The sequence below is a fragment of the Cricetulus griseus genome (assembly GCF_003668045.3).
Source record: "Cricetulus griseus strain 17A/GY chromosome 1 unlocalized genomic scaffold, alternate assembly CriGri-PICRH-1.0 chr1_1, whole genome shotgun sequence".
Lineage (NCBI taxonomy): Eukaryota > Metazoa > Chordata > Mammalia > Rodentia > Cricetidae > Cricetulus > Cricetulus griseus.
In genome coordinates this window covers 93181585-93194637 of record NW_023276807.1, presented here as the reverse complement: position 1 = coordinate 93194637, position 13053 = coordinate 93181585, and the positions used below count along the sequence as shown (strand labels likewise).

General features: G+C 39.9%; 1 protein-coding gene across 1 annotated transcript in view; it reads right to left on the bottom strand.

The window, feature by feature from the left end:
* The window catches only part of Cobl (cordon-bleu WH2 repeat protein), a 150784-nt gene that overhangs the window by 112862 nt on the left and 24869 nt on the right, over positions 1-13053 (bottom strand). The window contains exon 6 of the mRNA XM_035453021.1: positions 11776-11850. Coding sequence (XP_035308912.1) covers positions 11776-11850 — 75 coding nt within the window. The remainder of the gene's footprint in view (positions 1-11775; positions 11851-13053) is intronic.

Here is a 13053-nt window from a genome sequence, read left to right as displayed (position 1 = left end):
CCTCTTCTCCTTACTGTTTCTTTAACACTTCCTTCAGTTGTTTTCCAGTCTTCCCCCCTCCTTTCCTGCCTCCCTCCCTCCCTCTCTTCCTCCCTTCCTCCCTCCCTCCTTCCCTCACCTTTCTCCCTATCTCTATTAATTGGACTTATTCCATGAATCAAGGCCCAACATTAGAAATAAACAATCACTTCAGAAGAGTTATTACTTTACATCACAGTGATTGCAGTTAATGTTCTATATGCTGGGAAAGCGCCGATGGAAAATGTAAAAGCTCTACTCATGAAAAATATCTATGGTGTAGCAGAGATGTTGCCTTGATTCAGCTTTATTACAAGGTGTATTTGTATTGAAACATCATTTTATACAGGAAAAGTTATATAATTTCCATTTGTTGGTTAAATAAAGGAGTCCTCATTTGTTAAGATATTCAAAAAATACTGTGTACTGTTTATAGACACCTGCTAAAGAATAAGTGTTTCAAAAGGGTCCTTACCCTGAGTAGGGGAGTGATGCTTCAGAGGAGTCATTACATCAGAGAGGGGGAACAGGAGATGTTAGCAGGACAACACCATTTGCATTTCCTGTGTTTCTCACAGATTAATAATATAAATACAGTACAATATAATATAAATGTAGCTAAACATTAAGCCTTGTGAGCTTTGCATGATGGGTGGGTGGCTCTGTCTTCAGCTGTTCAGTATGAATTGGGGATAAGATGAAGAAGGACCCTCAGGTGCAGTTTGTTTGCAGAATAGGGTCCTGAGTGCAGGGGTAGATGCTGAGGACCTCCAAGTCTCCCCAGTCATGAGTCCACAGCCATGGTAGGAGACAAGGGCAACATGGGACTCACTTAAGATGGAAAAATCAATGTAACTGCAAAGGCTGGCCAATAGGGAAGGAAATGGAAGGTAAATGGAGCAGCAAGGAATTCTGGGGCTTTTCAAGATGCTGGAGGGGTGGAGACACATGTCACAAGATACCTGGTCCAAGGTCCTAAACACTAGAGATGAACTCATTCCAGGAATTAAAAAAAAAAAAAAAGCAGGGGCTATATGCTCCCAGGGAACCCATAATAACACTGTCTGACCTGTCTTCCCTGCTAAGCCCAGGGAGAAAGTAGACAAGAGAGCTGGCACAAGAGCCAATATCAGGCAGCTTCAGGAAGAAATAACTCATTGTAGAAAAAACACATGAGATCATAAGAATGTGTAAAGTACAGCTGGCCATGTGCCCACCACTCAACATTCTCTGGGTACAAACTGAAAATAAATCCAGAGGGTTAGAACAAGGTGGCAAGAGGTTTGAGACATCACAGATGCTAAGCAATGAATAGAACAAAGACTACAATTATTTGGAAGGACATATCCAGGGGAAATCCTTAGTATAGGAAGCCTGTGTCCACACAGAACTAGATCCAGGCACAAGCAAATGTGCACAGGAAGCTTGAAGGAGCAACACAGGAAGAGATGAGATTGAATAAATGAGGAAATCCCAGGAAGACGCACCCTTCTCAGGCAGCCAGACCTCCAAGGCTTTAAGCCAATGGGGCTGCAGACAACAACTCTCCAGCTGTTGAAGGGCTGTAGTAGGATCACCAACCTTCAAATTAGAAGGTGGCTGGTGGCTGCACAGACTGTGCTGCTGAGTTTGAAGCATCAGCCTTGGCAAGATGTTGGCAACAGTGCTGTGCCACAACAAGATGTTCTGTGCTCTCCCTGCAGGTAGCAGATGACTTGATTGTGGGTTACGGGTAGAACAGTAGACAAAGGAGGCTAAGAGCATCCTAGGTTTCTGTTTAGGCATAAAGAATACAGAACTACTATTTCCTGGGTGGAAATGATCATGGGTCCAGTTCTCTGCAAGTCCCACCTCCCAAGTACATGAAGTAACTTAAACCAATCAACATACAGGAAATTAGAGTCTAGCTTTGTTAAATAGGGATAAGACTAGGAGAGAACTAAGGGTATGAGAAACAACAGATCATGCCTTAAGGGAGCAGAGGGGAAATTAGTGTTTTAAGAGGGACATTTCCTACCCCCAGTATCCCTACAATATTATGTTTTCAGTAGAAGTTAAAAATTTGTATTTCCTAGTCACTACAATGTCCAAGTATGGGGTGGAGAGATGGGAGAGAAAGATAAAAGCTGAATAGTTTAAGCATGATGAAGAGAAGAGGATATGAAGACTCTAAGGTGGAGAGGAACAGCCTAAGTTGCAGTCACCTGAGACCATGGTGAAGTTCTGACCAATGTTGTCACTGAGGGCCATGACTGAGTCCATGGTCATGAAGCATCAGGGGGCTGTGTCAGTATCAATGACACATGTCACCACCAAAGGCCACATGGATGTCCCTGATTCTAGACTACTGCCTGTGACCATGTTGATATCCAAGGGCTGTATAGAGTTGGACCCATCCATCACTGGCTACAGCACTAGGGAGAGCTGGCCCTGGCCTTGCCCCTTCCAAATAATCTGCTGAAGCACTCTGGAGGGTGGACCCTGCACTTTGCCTGAGCAGCAAAGTAGAGCTGTCCCTGGAGGTGTGGGTGAGCTAGCCCTGAGAGCTTGAGAACAGGAGAAATGGCCTTGCACCTTTGCTGCCTGGGACATTGGGTGAGTTGTCAGGGGCAGTGCTGGAGAGCTCACTCTGGTGGTGAGGATGAGGGAGAGTTGGCCAGCTAACCAACCCTGACACCACCCCGACCCAGAACCAGGGCTATGAGTTGGCCCACCTCAACATCCACCTCATCTATGAACTGTTGGACCATGAGAAGGGGTAGTTATGTAGATCCAAATCTGCAGGATCTCCACGATACAGGGCAACTAAGGATACCTAAGAGGAGTCTTAGAGAGGACCCAATATTGACATTGTAGCAGAAGCCAGGAGCCTCAAATCAGACCAATGACTCATTGCAATAAACACTTGCAAGTAGAGATGTGTGGGCTAAAGGGTACACTGTATGACTCATTGTGTGACAATACAGCTTCTACGATGTTTTTCTTTTTAATTTAATTTAATTTTGTTTTGTGGGGGAGGCTGCAAAGGCAGAGAGTGAATACAAAGAGACAGGAAGATGAATAGGATCGGAGATCATGATGTGAAATCCACAATGAATCAATAAAGAAGTTTTTTAAAAAGAAAAATCTATATATCCTTTTTTTCCCACTGAGAGCTAATGACTGTCAACCAACTTTTCAGGCTCTGTTATATATTACAGGCTAAGCATTTGCAATTTCTGGGTGTGGAGTATCCCCGAAAGCTTATGGCTTAGTTCTCAGAACCTATTAAGAGGTGCTGGAACCTTCAAAATGGATGTCTAGTGCAAAGAGTTTAGATCACTGAAGGAACAGCCTTGATAGGAAATTTGAATCTCATCCTTGTGTTTATTGGGTTCCTGGTCACCATGGGATGAGTAGCCTTCTCTATCACACATTTCCCCTATAATATGCTATCTTACCTAAGCCCCAAAGCAACAGGTTAATCAACTATGAATTGAAACCTCAAAAATGTGAGCTAAGATAAACCTTTTTTTAAATGGGGGTGACACAGAGAGTGGGGGGGACAGAGAGAAATGGTGTGGGTGTGCATGTGCTCATGTGTATTTATGGAGATGGCACCCAGGATTATGCACACAACAGAATGGGCTGGTGCCCTATCATTAAGCTACATCCCATCCCAGACTGCCTTAGATATTTTTCTTTCTAATTTAATGTGCAGGTGTACATGTGTGGATTTGCATGCAGAGAAGACACATGGATGCCAGGTGTCTGACTCTATTGTACTCTACCTTCTTTTTTGAGACTGGGACTCTCACTGAGCTTGGAGCTCACAGAGTCCCTGGGATCCTTCTGTCTCTCCCTCTCAGTGCTGGGATTACAGGCACACATTGCCACACCTTTTTCTTTTTCTTTCTTCTGTTTTAAAGTTGGTGCTGGCAAGTCTGAACTCAGTTTTCATGCTTGTGTGGCAGACACCTTACCCATTAAGCCATCTCCCTAGCCTCATCTTGAGATATTTTGCTTCAGTAACAGATGCTGATGAACACTTCGTCTCTAATTGGACAATTCGAAATCTAACAAGCTCTGACATTCCGAACATGATGCTTCTGTTTTCCATTGTGAAGCATTTCAGATTTTGAACTTTTGAATTAAGAACTATCATCTGGAAAACCAAACACGACTACTGCAGATGCTTTTTGTGTCAAGTATGTTGGATAAGGGGCACTAATCTGAACTCTCACTCCAAATACTTTGGGGGGAAAAGTCGCTGAAGCTTTACATATAAATGTCTCTCTGGTAGCTCCCACCCTGGCCCTAGGAATGTGACTACTTTATTTTTAATAAAATTTTTCCATTTATTTATTTCATGGGGGTGGGGCATATATGTGGAGGTCAGAGGATGACTTGCAACAGTCACTTCTCTTCTATCATGTGGGTCCCAGGAATTGAACTCAGATCATGGTATTTGGCAGCAAGTGCCTTTACATGCTGAGTCATCTCATCAGCTTAAGGTGAACATTTTAATCGCTATTTTTCACAAGTACACAGAGAAAAATATTTGCTAACTCCTCTCAACTGTGTATTGAGGTCTACATACCTCCAATGTACAGGAGTCATGGGTAAAGAAACACAAAACTGAGTGGCTACACAATGAATCGGTACTTGGTTGTGGCAGGAGCATGCCCTTCTGGGAATCAATATAATAACACTGATTCACTAATTCTTCTGCTAGCTTCATTAAAACAACAACAACAAAACGTTCAAATGAACACAGTTTTGGAGACAATGATGGCCTGCAAGAGTAAAACAGTAACAAGTGACAAATACACAAGCTTTATCAAGAAATGACCAAGAGCCTGCACCACACTTCCACACAATCAGCATCATTCAGTTTTCCTAACAATGCCAGGTGTTGGTGATTTTAAAGCCACTCAACACAGAGCAAGACAGGGCTCTGTGAGGTTAGAGAATGATAAGTGCTTCAGTCAGAATACAAATTCGAATAGACACAACCCAGGGTCATTCTCCTTTCTATACTGCAGATGGAACCCAGGGCCTGGTGTGCTAGGCAATGGCTTTCCACTGAGCTGGACACCCAGCTTCCTTTAACGGAAGTGCACCCAGCCTTTTCACCATGAAGACAGCAGTGCAAAATTGTAAGCATATGAGTTTAAATGGGGTGGCTGGGAGGAGCCAATCTGCCACTCTATATGTTTGTCACATTGGCTCTACCACTGAGAAAGGTGCAAAGTGACAAGAAATCTTAGAGACTAGAAACATATGATGTGATTTCCAGTCTACTCATGCATATACTAGTAGCACTAACTGTATTTAGTGGATTAAAAAAAAAATAAGAAAAACGAAAAAGGGTTGTTAAGTTGGGGAACAACATGGAGTTGTGATTTTGGAGGAATTAGAGTAGGGGAGTGGGGTGGATATGATTAAAATATACTCTATACATGCATAAAATTCCCAAAGAATAAATAAAAAATAAATTTTTAAATTGCCATCTGCTATTCATTTTACAATATTAAATATATAATGTAAAGATACAGACTATACAAAATTGATTTCTAACAAAAGTTAGTTCTACCCTAAAAGCATGTAGCTCAACCCTCAGGGTATATTTTCTTATTAGCAATTTGTGAATGTTCCAGAAACAGCCTTCTTGAGCTTTTCCAGGCTTGAGCAAGCCTGATTTCTTGTACTTGTGAGAACACTGACACCCTGTGGTGGAGCCTGCTCCACACACATGCTTCTGCAGCCTCTCGGAGTTCATTGTCTTCACCTAGACCAATCCCAGCTGGGAACCAAGATAGGCTGGAATGTATGGGAAATATGACAGAATTTCCTTAAGATGGTATTTCCAATGACCTTTCCTGGGTTATACTTTTGTTCATGGGCTTCCTTGCTATTTTCTGGAGTTCTAAATGGCTGTGCTTGTGGTGAAAGACTACAAAGAGCTTATGAAGTCTTTGAGTATGGAATCCACTGCAAAACACAGCAAGAGGTTCCTTCCTCCCAGGGGAGCCAATGCCACAGTACCAGTTTTCTCCATGACCTGAACAGGGCGAGTCAATAAACTGCCTCTAATTTTAATTGTTTCTAATTAATGTTTTGATCCCTGACTCTTTAACTTATTTATCATAAAGCCTTTGGCTTCATAGTAACAAGACAACAGTATCAATGAGGCTCTTCTTAATAAATTTTAGATTGGTGCATTTATAGAAACTTTTCAACCAAATGATAGGGTCTATTGAAGGTAGATTATTTCCCATGGTTAATTCTAACAAGGTCAGTATGACTTGCTCAGTGTACCTTAGCTAATGACAAATCTTCTAGAGCACATTCCCTACATAGACATAGAAAGAGGACTTTCCTGGAAAATGTGGAATTCCAAGAAAATCATTTGAACCTATTAGAAAAGTACTGAGTATATTTAATTTGATTCAAATAACAAAGGAAACTAAATCTTGTAATAAGGTAAACTTCCATTTATAGAAACTGAACTTTCCTGAGAAGTAGGTTATATGGACCATCTATATTGATACTGGTTTTTGTTGTCATTTGTTTGTTTCATAGATATGATAACCTTCTCTCTAAAGAAAAAAACAATCAACCTTATCTACAACCCCTCTGATAAGGCTCCACTCAATGGAGTTCAGCATTTCAAAAGGCTTTCCAGTGAGTGGTGGTGAGGGAGCTATGCAATGCTAATCCTTACACTGAGCTCTCCTGAAGGATACTGCTTTACAGTTGAGGAGGTAAAGATGGACAGGTTCCCCTGCTGAGCTGGAATCTAAAGCTCAGCTCCTGGCCTTGAGGCAGGTACTTATCCTGAGTCTCACAGAGACTGACAATGTCCCCAATGAAGCCCCATGCCTCCACCTCCAAGCACTCTACTGCTAGGGTTGGAAAGGCTATATAAAGGCACAGAGCAGCCCAAAGACGGAGGAGTACTCAAGAGTAACAAAGCCAGCACTGCACAACCCTGTAAAGCAATACAGTCCTATACCGGGCCTAGAAATAGAAGAAATGGGGAGATGGAGTGCTTGCAGTTTATCACTGCATTTACATACTGGGATTCTCTCACTCTAAATAGTGCAGCTAGGTGGAGGAATAGCTACCTTCAATCCTCCAAAACAGAGAACATACAAAGATTTCGAGGGCTCCTGTGACCCCAACTGCTGATGCAATCTGATCCTGCCTTTTGGTCAGATTAAGGGTGTAATTTCAGGCGAGAAGACAATAGCAAACTGACAAGAAATGGTAGCACAGCGTTCTTAAGGAATGCTGTGTCTCCTATACACTTGGCAAGGGAGAGATCATATTAAACACACACAAAGGGATTCAACAAGTTCAACAGATTTGGTGGATCATCCACCTTGGAAATAGGATTTCTCTGTGTCTGCAAAAGAAAGATTAATCAAACCATACAACTAAGCTAACCACGGGGGCCAGGCTGGGCTGGGGTAGCAGCTAACATCCCCTGCAGTGACAGCCACCATTTCATTACATGTCATCCTGTTCTAGGACTTGAATGATTTTCAAAATCAGTGGTTGACCTACCATATTAAAGCATCAGTTACAGACTTTGTTTTACATTAAAAATAATTACCACTATTTTTTCTAATGGAAAAAATACATATCCCAGAGAACATTCGTCATCAGTAAGTAACCATCATTTTCTTCCCTTCACAATTTTGCAGTAGTCAATCATACTGAATCACAGTTGATTAGCCTCTCAGTCTCCCACTGAGGGGCCTGTGGGTGTTGCATAGCTCTTGCTATTACAAATAATGTCATAAGAAATGGTCTCCTGCATCACCACAGTCTCTGGCAAAGGAGCTTTTGTGATCGATACAGATTTCTAAAAGTAGGATTTCTGATGCAAAGAATAATAAATCTACTTATAGTTTGGCTAGATAGTGTCAATTGCCCCACTTTAAATGCTATAGTGTCTTACATTCTGCTCAGCAACACAGATTAGCCAGCAAAAGTGATGGGCAAACCAGAAATTTTGCCGTCGAGTATGTAATGAGAGTTCACTGTAAGTTTAATTAGTATTTCTTATGACTAAGTTTCAACTATTTTCAATAATTTACATAATGTACACCACTTTTCTTCCTATACTGTCTATGCATTCCCATCTATGTATCAACTTAAATCTTCCTTCTTTATTTCTAAAACCCTCTCTCATGTGATAGTTGGAGCTTTATAGTTTTTATATTATTCTCACACTCATATTTGCTGTCCCTCTCCCTCCTCTTTCTCCTGGATTGCTTTTTTAGCCTTTATTCTTTATCCTGTCATTGAAGATTTTTCCCCACAGTCAAATTTATCAAAGTTCTCATTAGCACTTCTTGAATTTGAGCCAAATTTAGCAAATTATTCACACATGTTTTCTGCTGGTCACATGTCTAGTTTCAATATACACATGTAGATTTCTGACCTTGAGTTTCTTGTGGTGTATGCTATAAAACATGAACAATTTTTACTTTTCTTCATGGTCATTCCCAGCCTCCCTTATTAATGTTCAATGGTCTCTGCTGTTGAGTGGTGAGTGTACTGTATCCCATATTGCCTGTGCAATTGGCTCCAAGTTTTCCTATTGTGTCACTATACTTACTACCTGCTATAGTTTACTTCAAAGCTTCAAACTTTACTTGACAAATCACAAGGCTTTCTATCTCTCAGGCATTTTATGTTTTCCTGGCTATTTTTGTTTGTTATTTTTTCCAACTAAACTTTGTAATTAACTTAACTGGTTCTAAACAAACCCTAACTGAAACAATTGTACTGAGTCAACCTGTCTAAGAGTGTGGCCCCTATTACCATATAAACAGTTCCATTGTTACATATATTTGTAGGATCTTAAATTTTTTTCAGAAATGCTTTAGGTATTTCCTATGAAGTTTTTTCCATCATCTATGAGTCACCCATCCGTCATTTATCCACTAATCCACCTTTCTTTCTATTTAGGCAGCCAGCCAGCCATGGGCATCATGAGTGTGTTCTTATATTCCTAAGCACACCAAAATGGCTCACCCAAATTACCAATGCTTACCAGGAAATTAAGCTACCATTCATTAATGGGGAAAGAGTTACTACTTGGTTATATTATAACCTCAAATGTGTGAGATGCCAAGCCCTTGGATATAATAGGTTCCCCACTCAAACATAAGCAGTTTGTTTATTTAGAGTGTGAAGTATTAGAAGACATTTTTTCAACATCTCCTAGATAAAACAGGCTGCTGAAAGACAAGACCAGAAAGACTAGTGAGTTTATAGCCACCAAAAGTCATCCTTTGTTGGTTTAAGTCTGCTTAATAGCAAAACAAACACAACGCCTGGCTGATGTGATTAATTCAGATAGGAACTTACTTAAGATTACAATAGTAGAGGGTTCCTTAAAATCATTACATACTTCTATTCAGGCTGGGGTGATTTGTATGGGAACAAGGCATGAACAAGTATGTGTCCCTGTTCACTCAGGCTCAAGGGAGCTTCTGGGATTGCACTAAATCCTCAATACTGCAAACATTCTTACTTGCCAAAAAGAAGTGGCTACAATAAAGGCGGAAGTCTGGTTTCCACAGTGCATTAATAGAAGGCCATTGAAAGGAGGAAACACTTATGTTCAGAGCATTAAACTTGTGTTTTCAAGTGCACACAGAGAAGCAGTACAGCTCAGCACAGCTGTGGTTAGAGGCAAATGTGACATAATTACCTCGGGCACATATTTATTTATTTCCTTGAATTTAAAAATGTAATCAGACTTTTGTAACTAAGGTAAATTTGACTTTTTATTAGGCTAACAATAAGGGCTTGCTGTACCAATTTACTTAGATAATAGGCATTTTACACTGTCTGAAAGAGATAACTTTCACTAACCCCCCTTGACAAAATATAAGTATTCTCAAATAAAATTTCACATTTTCAACAACAACAAAATAAAGGACTTGAACTTCATTAAGAATTTGTTTGCAAAAAAAGAATTTGTTTGCAAAAAAATTAGTAGAAAGTAAGACTATTACAAAGACTTCGAGTCTCACAGCGTAAGGTTTAGAAACTACCTATTGACAAAAAGAATGGTGAGTGTGATGAGCATTGGACAAATAACCTACATAGATTTTATTCCCTTTACCCCCTCACCCCAAAAGTTAGCAGTTCCAGTATGACTACAAATCTGACAACTCCTGAGTTTTGGCCATGAACAAATTTGGAAGACAATTTGTTTATTTTTGATCATAAGTCACTGTGCTTTGGAGTGTGTTGCATGGAAAGACATCAAAGAGGTAAAAGGTGCTGATGTGACAGAATTGCTCCACCCTTACAGACTCTTCATAGAAAATGTTCCTCATTTTATATCAGTAAATGTAGAAAGATGTGCTGAATTAATACTGAGTCTTTTTGTATCTGTGGAATAGGTGAAAGACAATTCATAAATCATTTTATTAAGAAATGTCTTTTCAAGAAAAATTACTTCTCATGTTGAATAATTTGATATTAACAAATGTAATGTTATATTATCTTGGAATATTTATAAAAAATTAACCTATAAAAGTGTTTTCTAATTTATAGCTAGCCATATAACCACAGAAATAAAACAAATCTTAGGTGGATATTTCTATACCAGACTTTATTTCAAGTTTCTATTAAATGTTTTAAAGTATAAAACACACAGTGGATAGAAGAAAATTTGACATGGTAATTGATGTGAGACTAAGAGTGACCACATAAAATTATTACAGTTATGGGAAGTTTGTCCCAGCAATTTGTGTGTGTATGTATGTGTGCCTGTGTGCATGTATGTATGTGTGTGCATATACATGTGTGTGGAGGATAATGAATGCTGAGCACAAGCTAGAAGAGTACACTGGCTGTCCTACTCTATCATTCATCACCTTACTCCTTTGAGACAGTGTCTCTCACTAACCTCGGAAACTACCATTTCAGCTAGACAAGCTGCCTAGTGAGCAGCTCCCAGAATCTATTCAGGTCTAGCCTCCAACCTGGGGTTACAGGCACACAAAGCAGCCATACCTGGTTTTCTATGTGGGTGCCAGGCATTGAGACATCTGCCTATGCCCTGTCTAGATAAATTTTAGAGGTAAATGTCATACATTTACTAAAAAATCTTCAAACTATAAGTACTTATATGATGACATGAATTACACGGTTTCAGTAATTAAAAATTACAAGGAAACTTTCTAGAAGGCTTTTTTTGTTTGTTTTGTTTTTGTTTTGTTTTTGGAGACAGGGTTTCTCTGTGTAGCTTTGGAGCCTATACTGGCACTCACTCTGGATACCAGGCTGGCCTCGAACTCACAGAGATCCACCTGCCTCTGCCTCCTGAGTGCTGGTATTAAAGGCGTGCGCCACCAACGCCTGGCCTAGATGCCGGTTTTGAAATGTGAGTAAAATGGAGTTTGAAGAAATCCCTTGGACAAAATGTAGTTACACACTTTAATAAATGTTAGCTCTGGGTGGCCAGTGGCTACAGACTATCAGCCTAATCCTGGTAGTGTGTGGGAAAAACTTCAGAAGGTGTAAATTCACCTAATCTAATGCAGGGTTCTCTTGCCTATGCTTAGTGGAATAAAGAGCAGAATCTGAAATATTGGACATTGTCCAAATAACTAGGGGCAACCACATGCAGGGACTACAAAAGCAAGGCAGAGGAATGAACTGAAGCCAGTCATCAGATTTGTTACCTGCAGTGAGATTTGTTCCACCTGGCTGGCAAAAGCACCTACGGTATTAAATACTCACATTCAAGTCCCCTCCAGACGATAACTTCAAGGGGTCCTCATCACTATCTGCACCCAACTGTCCGAGATGCTCAGCCTAGAACACAGACATGCACCCCACCATCAACTCAAGAGAAAATAAGCTCCAACAAGTGCAGGCACCCTTAACAGCTATTAAGGCAAAAAACACCAGCATGGCATGGCATGGCATGACCAAGCTTCCCAACAATAGAGAGTACAGGCTCCACAGCTCTTCCTCCACCTTATGAAATCGAAAACTGTTTTAAAACAGCTCCCAAACAAAGCACTCCTTCATTCCAAAACCACACTGTTGAATCCACAAGTCATAAGAAGAAACTTGCTTTCGTCGTTTTCTCCTTCCCCAACACATTTCTTTAATTTAGAAAATATTTAATTTAAAAATAGTAGGGGTTGTGAACTGACAAGTTAGCTCAGCAAATCAACTGATTAACTAGGTCTTGACTTCAAAGTTTTAATCTCTACATAATTAATGCACTGAGTGTACACAAAAACCATTTAGCAAACAGCTGACTCCCTTTCTATCCATAAAGGGCATACAACAATACATCATCAGCCACTCGATCAGGTAGGGAGTACTAATTGGAAAATTCAATTCCCTGGCCTCCTAATGAGGATCTGGGGACATGACCCAAGAATTTACACTTTCAATTAAATCTTAAGATGACACTGGGTATGTTTTGAAAACACTGGTTTAAGAGAATAAATGATGTCCAATGTGATAAAAATAGGCATGCATTAAAAATTAAAATATACAACATTTGCCCTCACTTACTTGAGCCAAAATTATGTCCCTCTAAGGTATATGCTTTATTGACATTCTATGGAAATAACCTGCACTCACCTATATACACCTATGCATATTCTTTCTTAATGGCAAATTACTAGAATATAACTTCAGTCTGAATGCTTCCCATAAGTCCCCGTTCTCAGATTTTATTCTGTACTGAGGCATGTATATTTCTATCTGTTGTCATCACATCATAGGGTTTGAAGAATCATTTTAAAGTTACTCATTCCAAGTGCTTTTTAAAGATAAGGAAATTGAAAATTTTGATAAACATTGTGTAATGTGAATGAGTTATTAACATAAAGGACTGAGATAGGTATCAATTCTAGCATTTATTAATACTATAGCTGACTAAATTACACAGGCATGAGTTGTTTGACCATACTGACCTGTATAATGCAATGATAATTCTTCTCTCCCAGGTCTTTAGGGACATTAGGTAAGGATTATTTAGCATGCAAAAATCTCTGA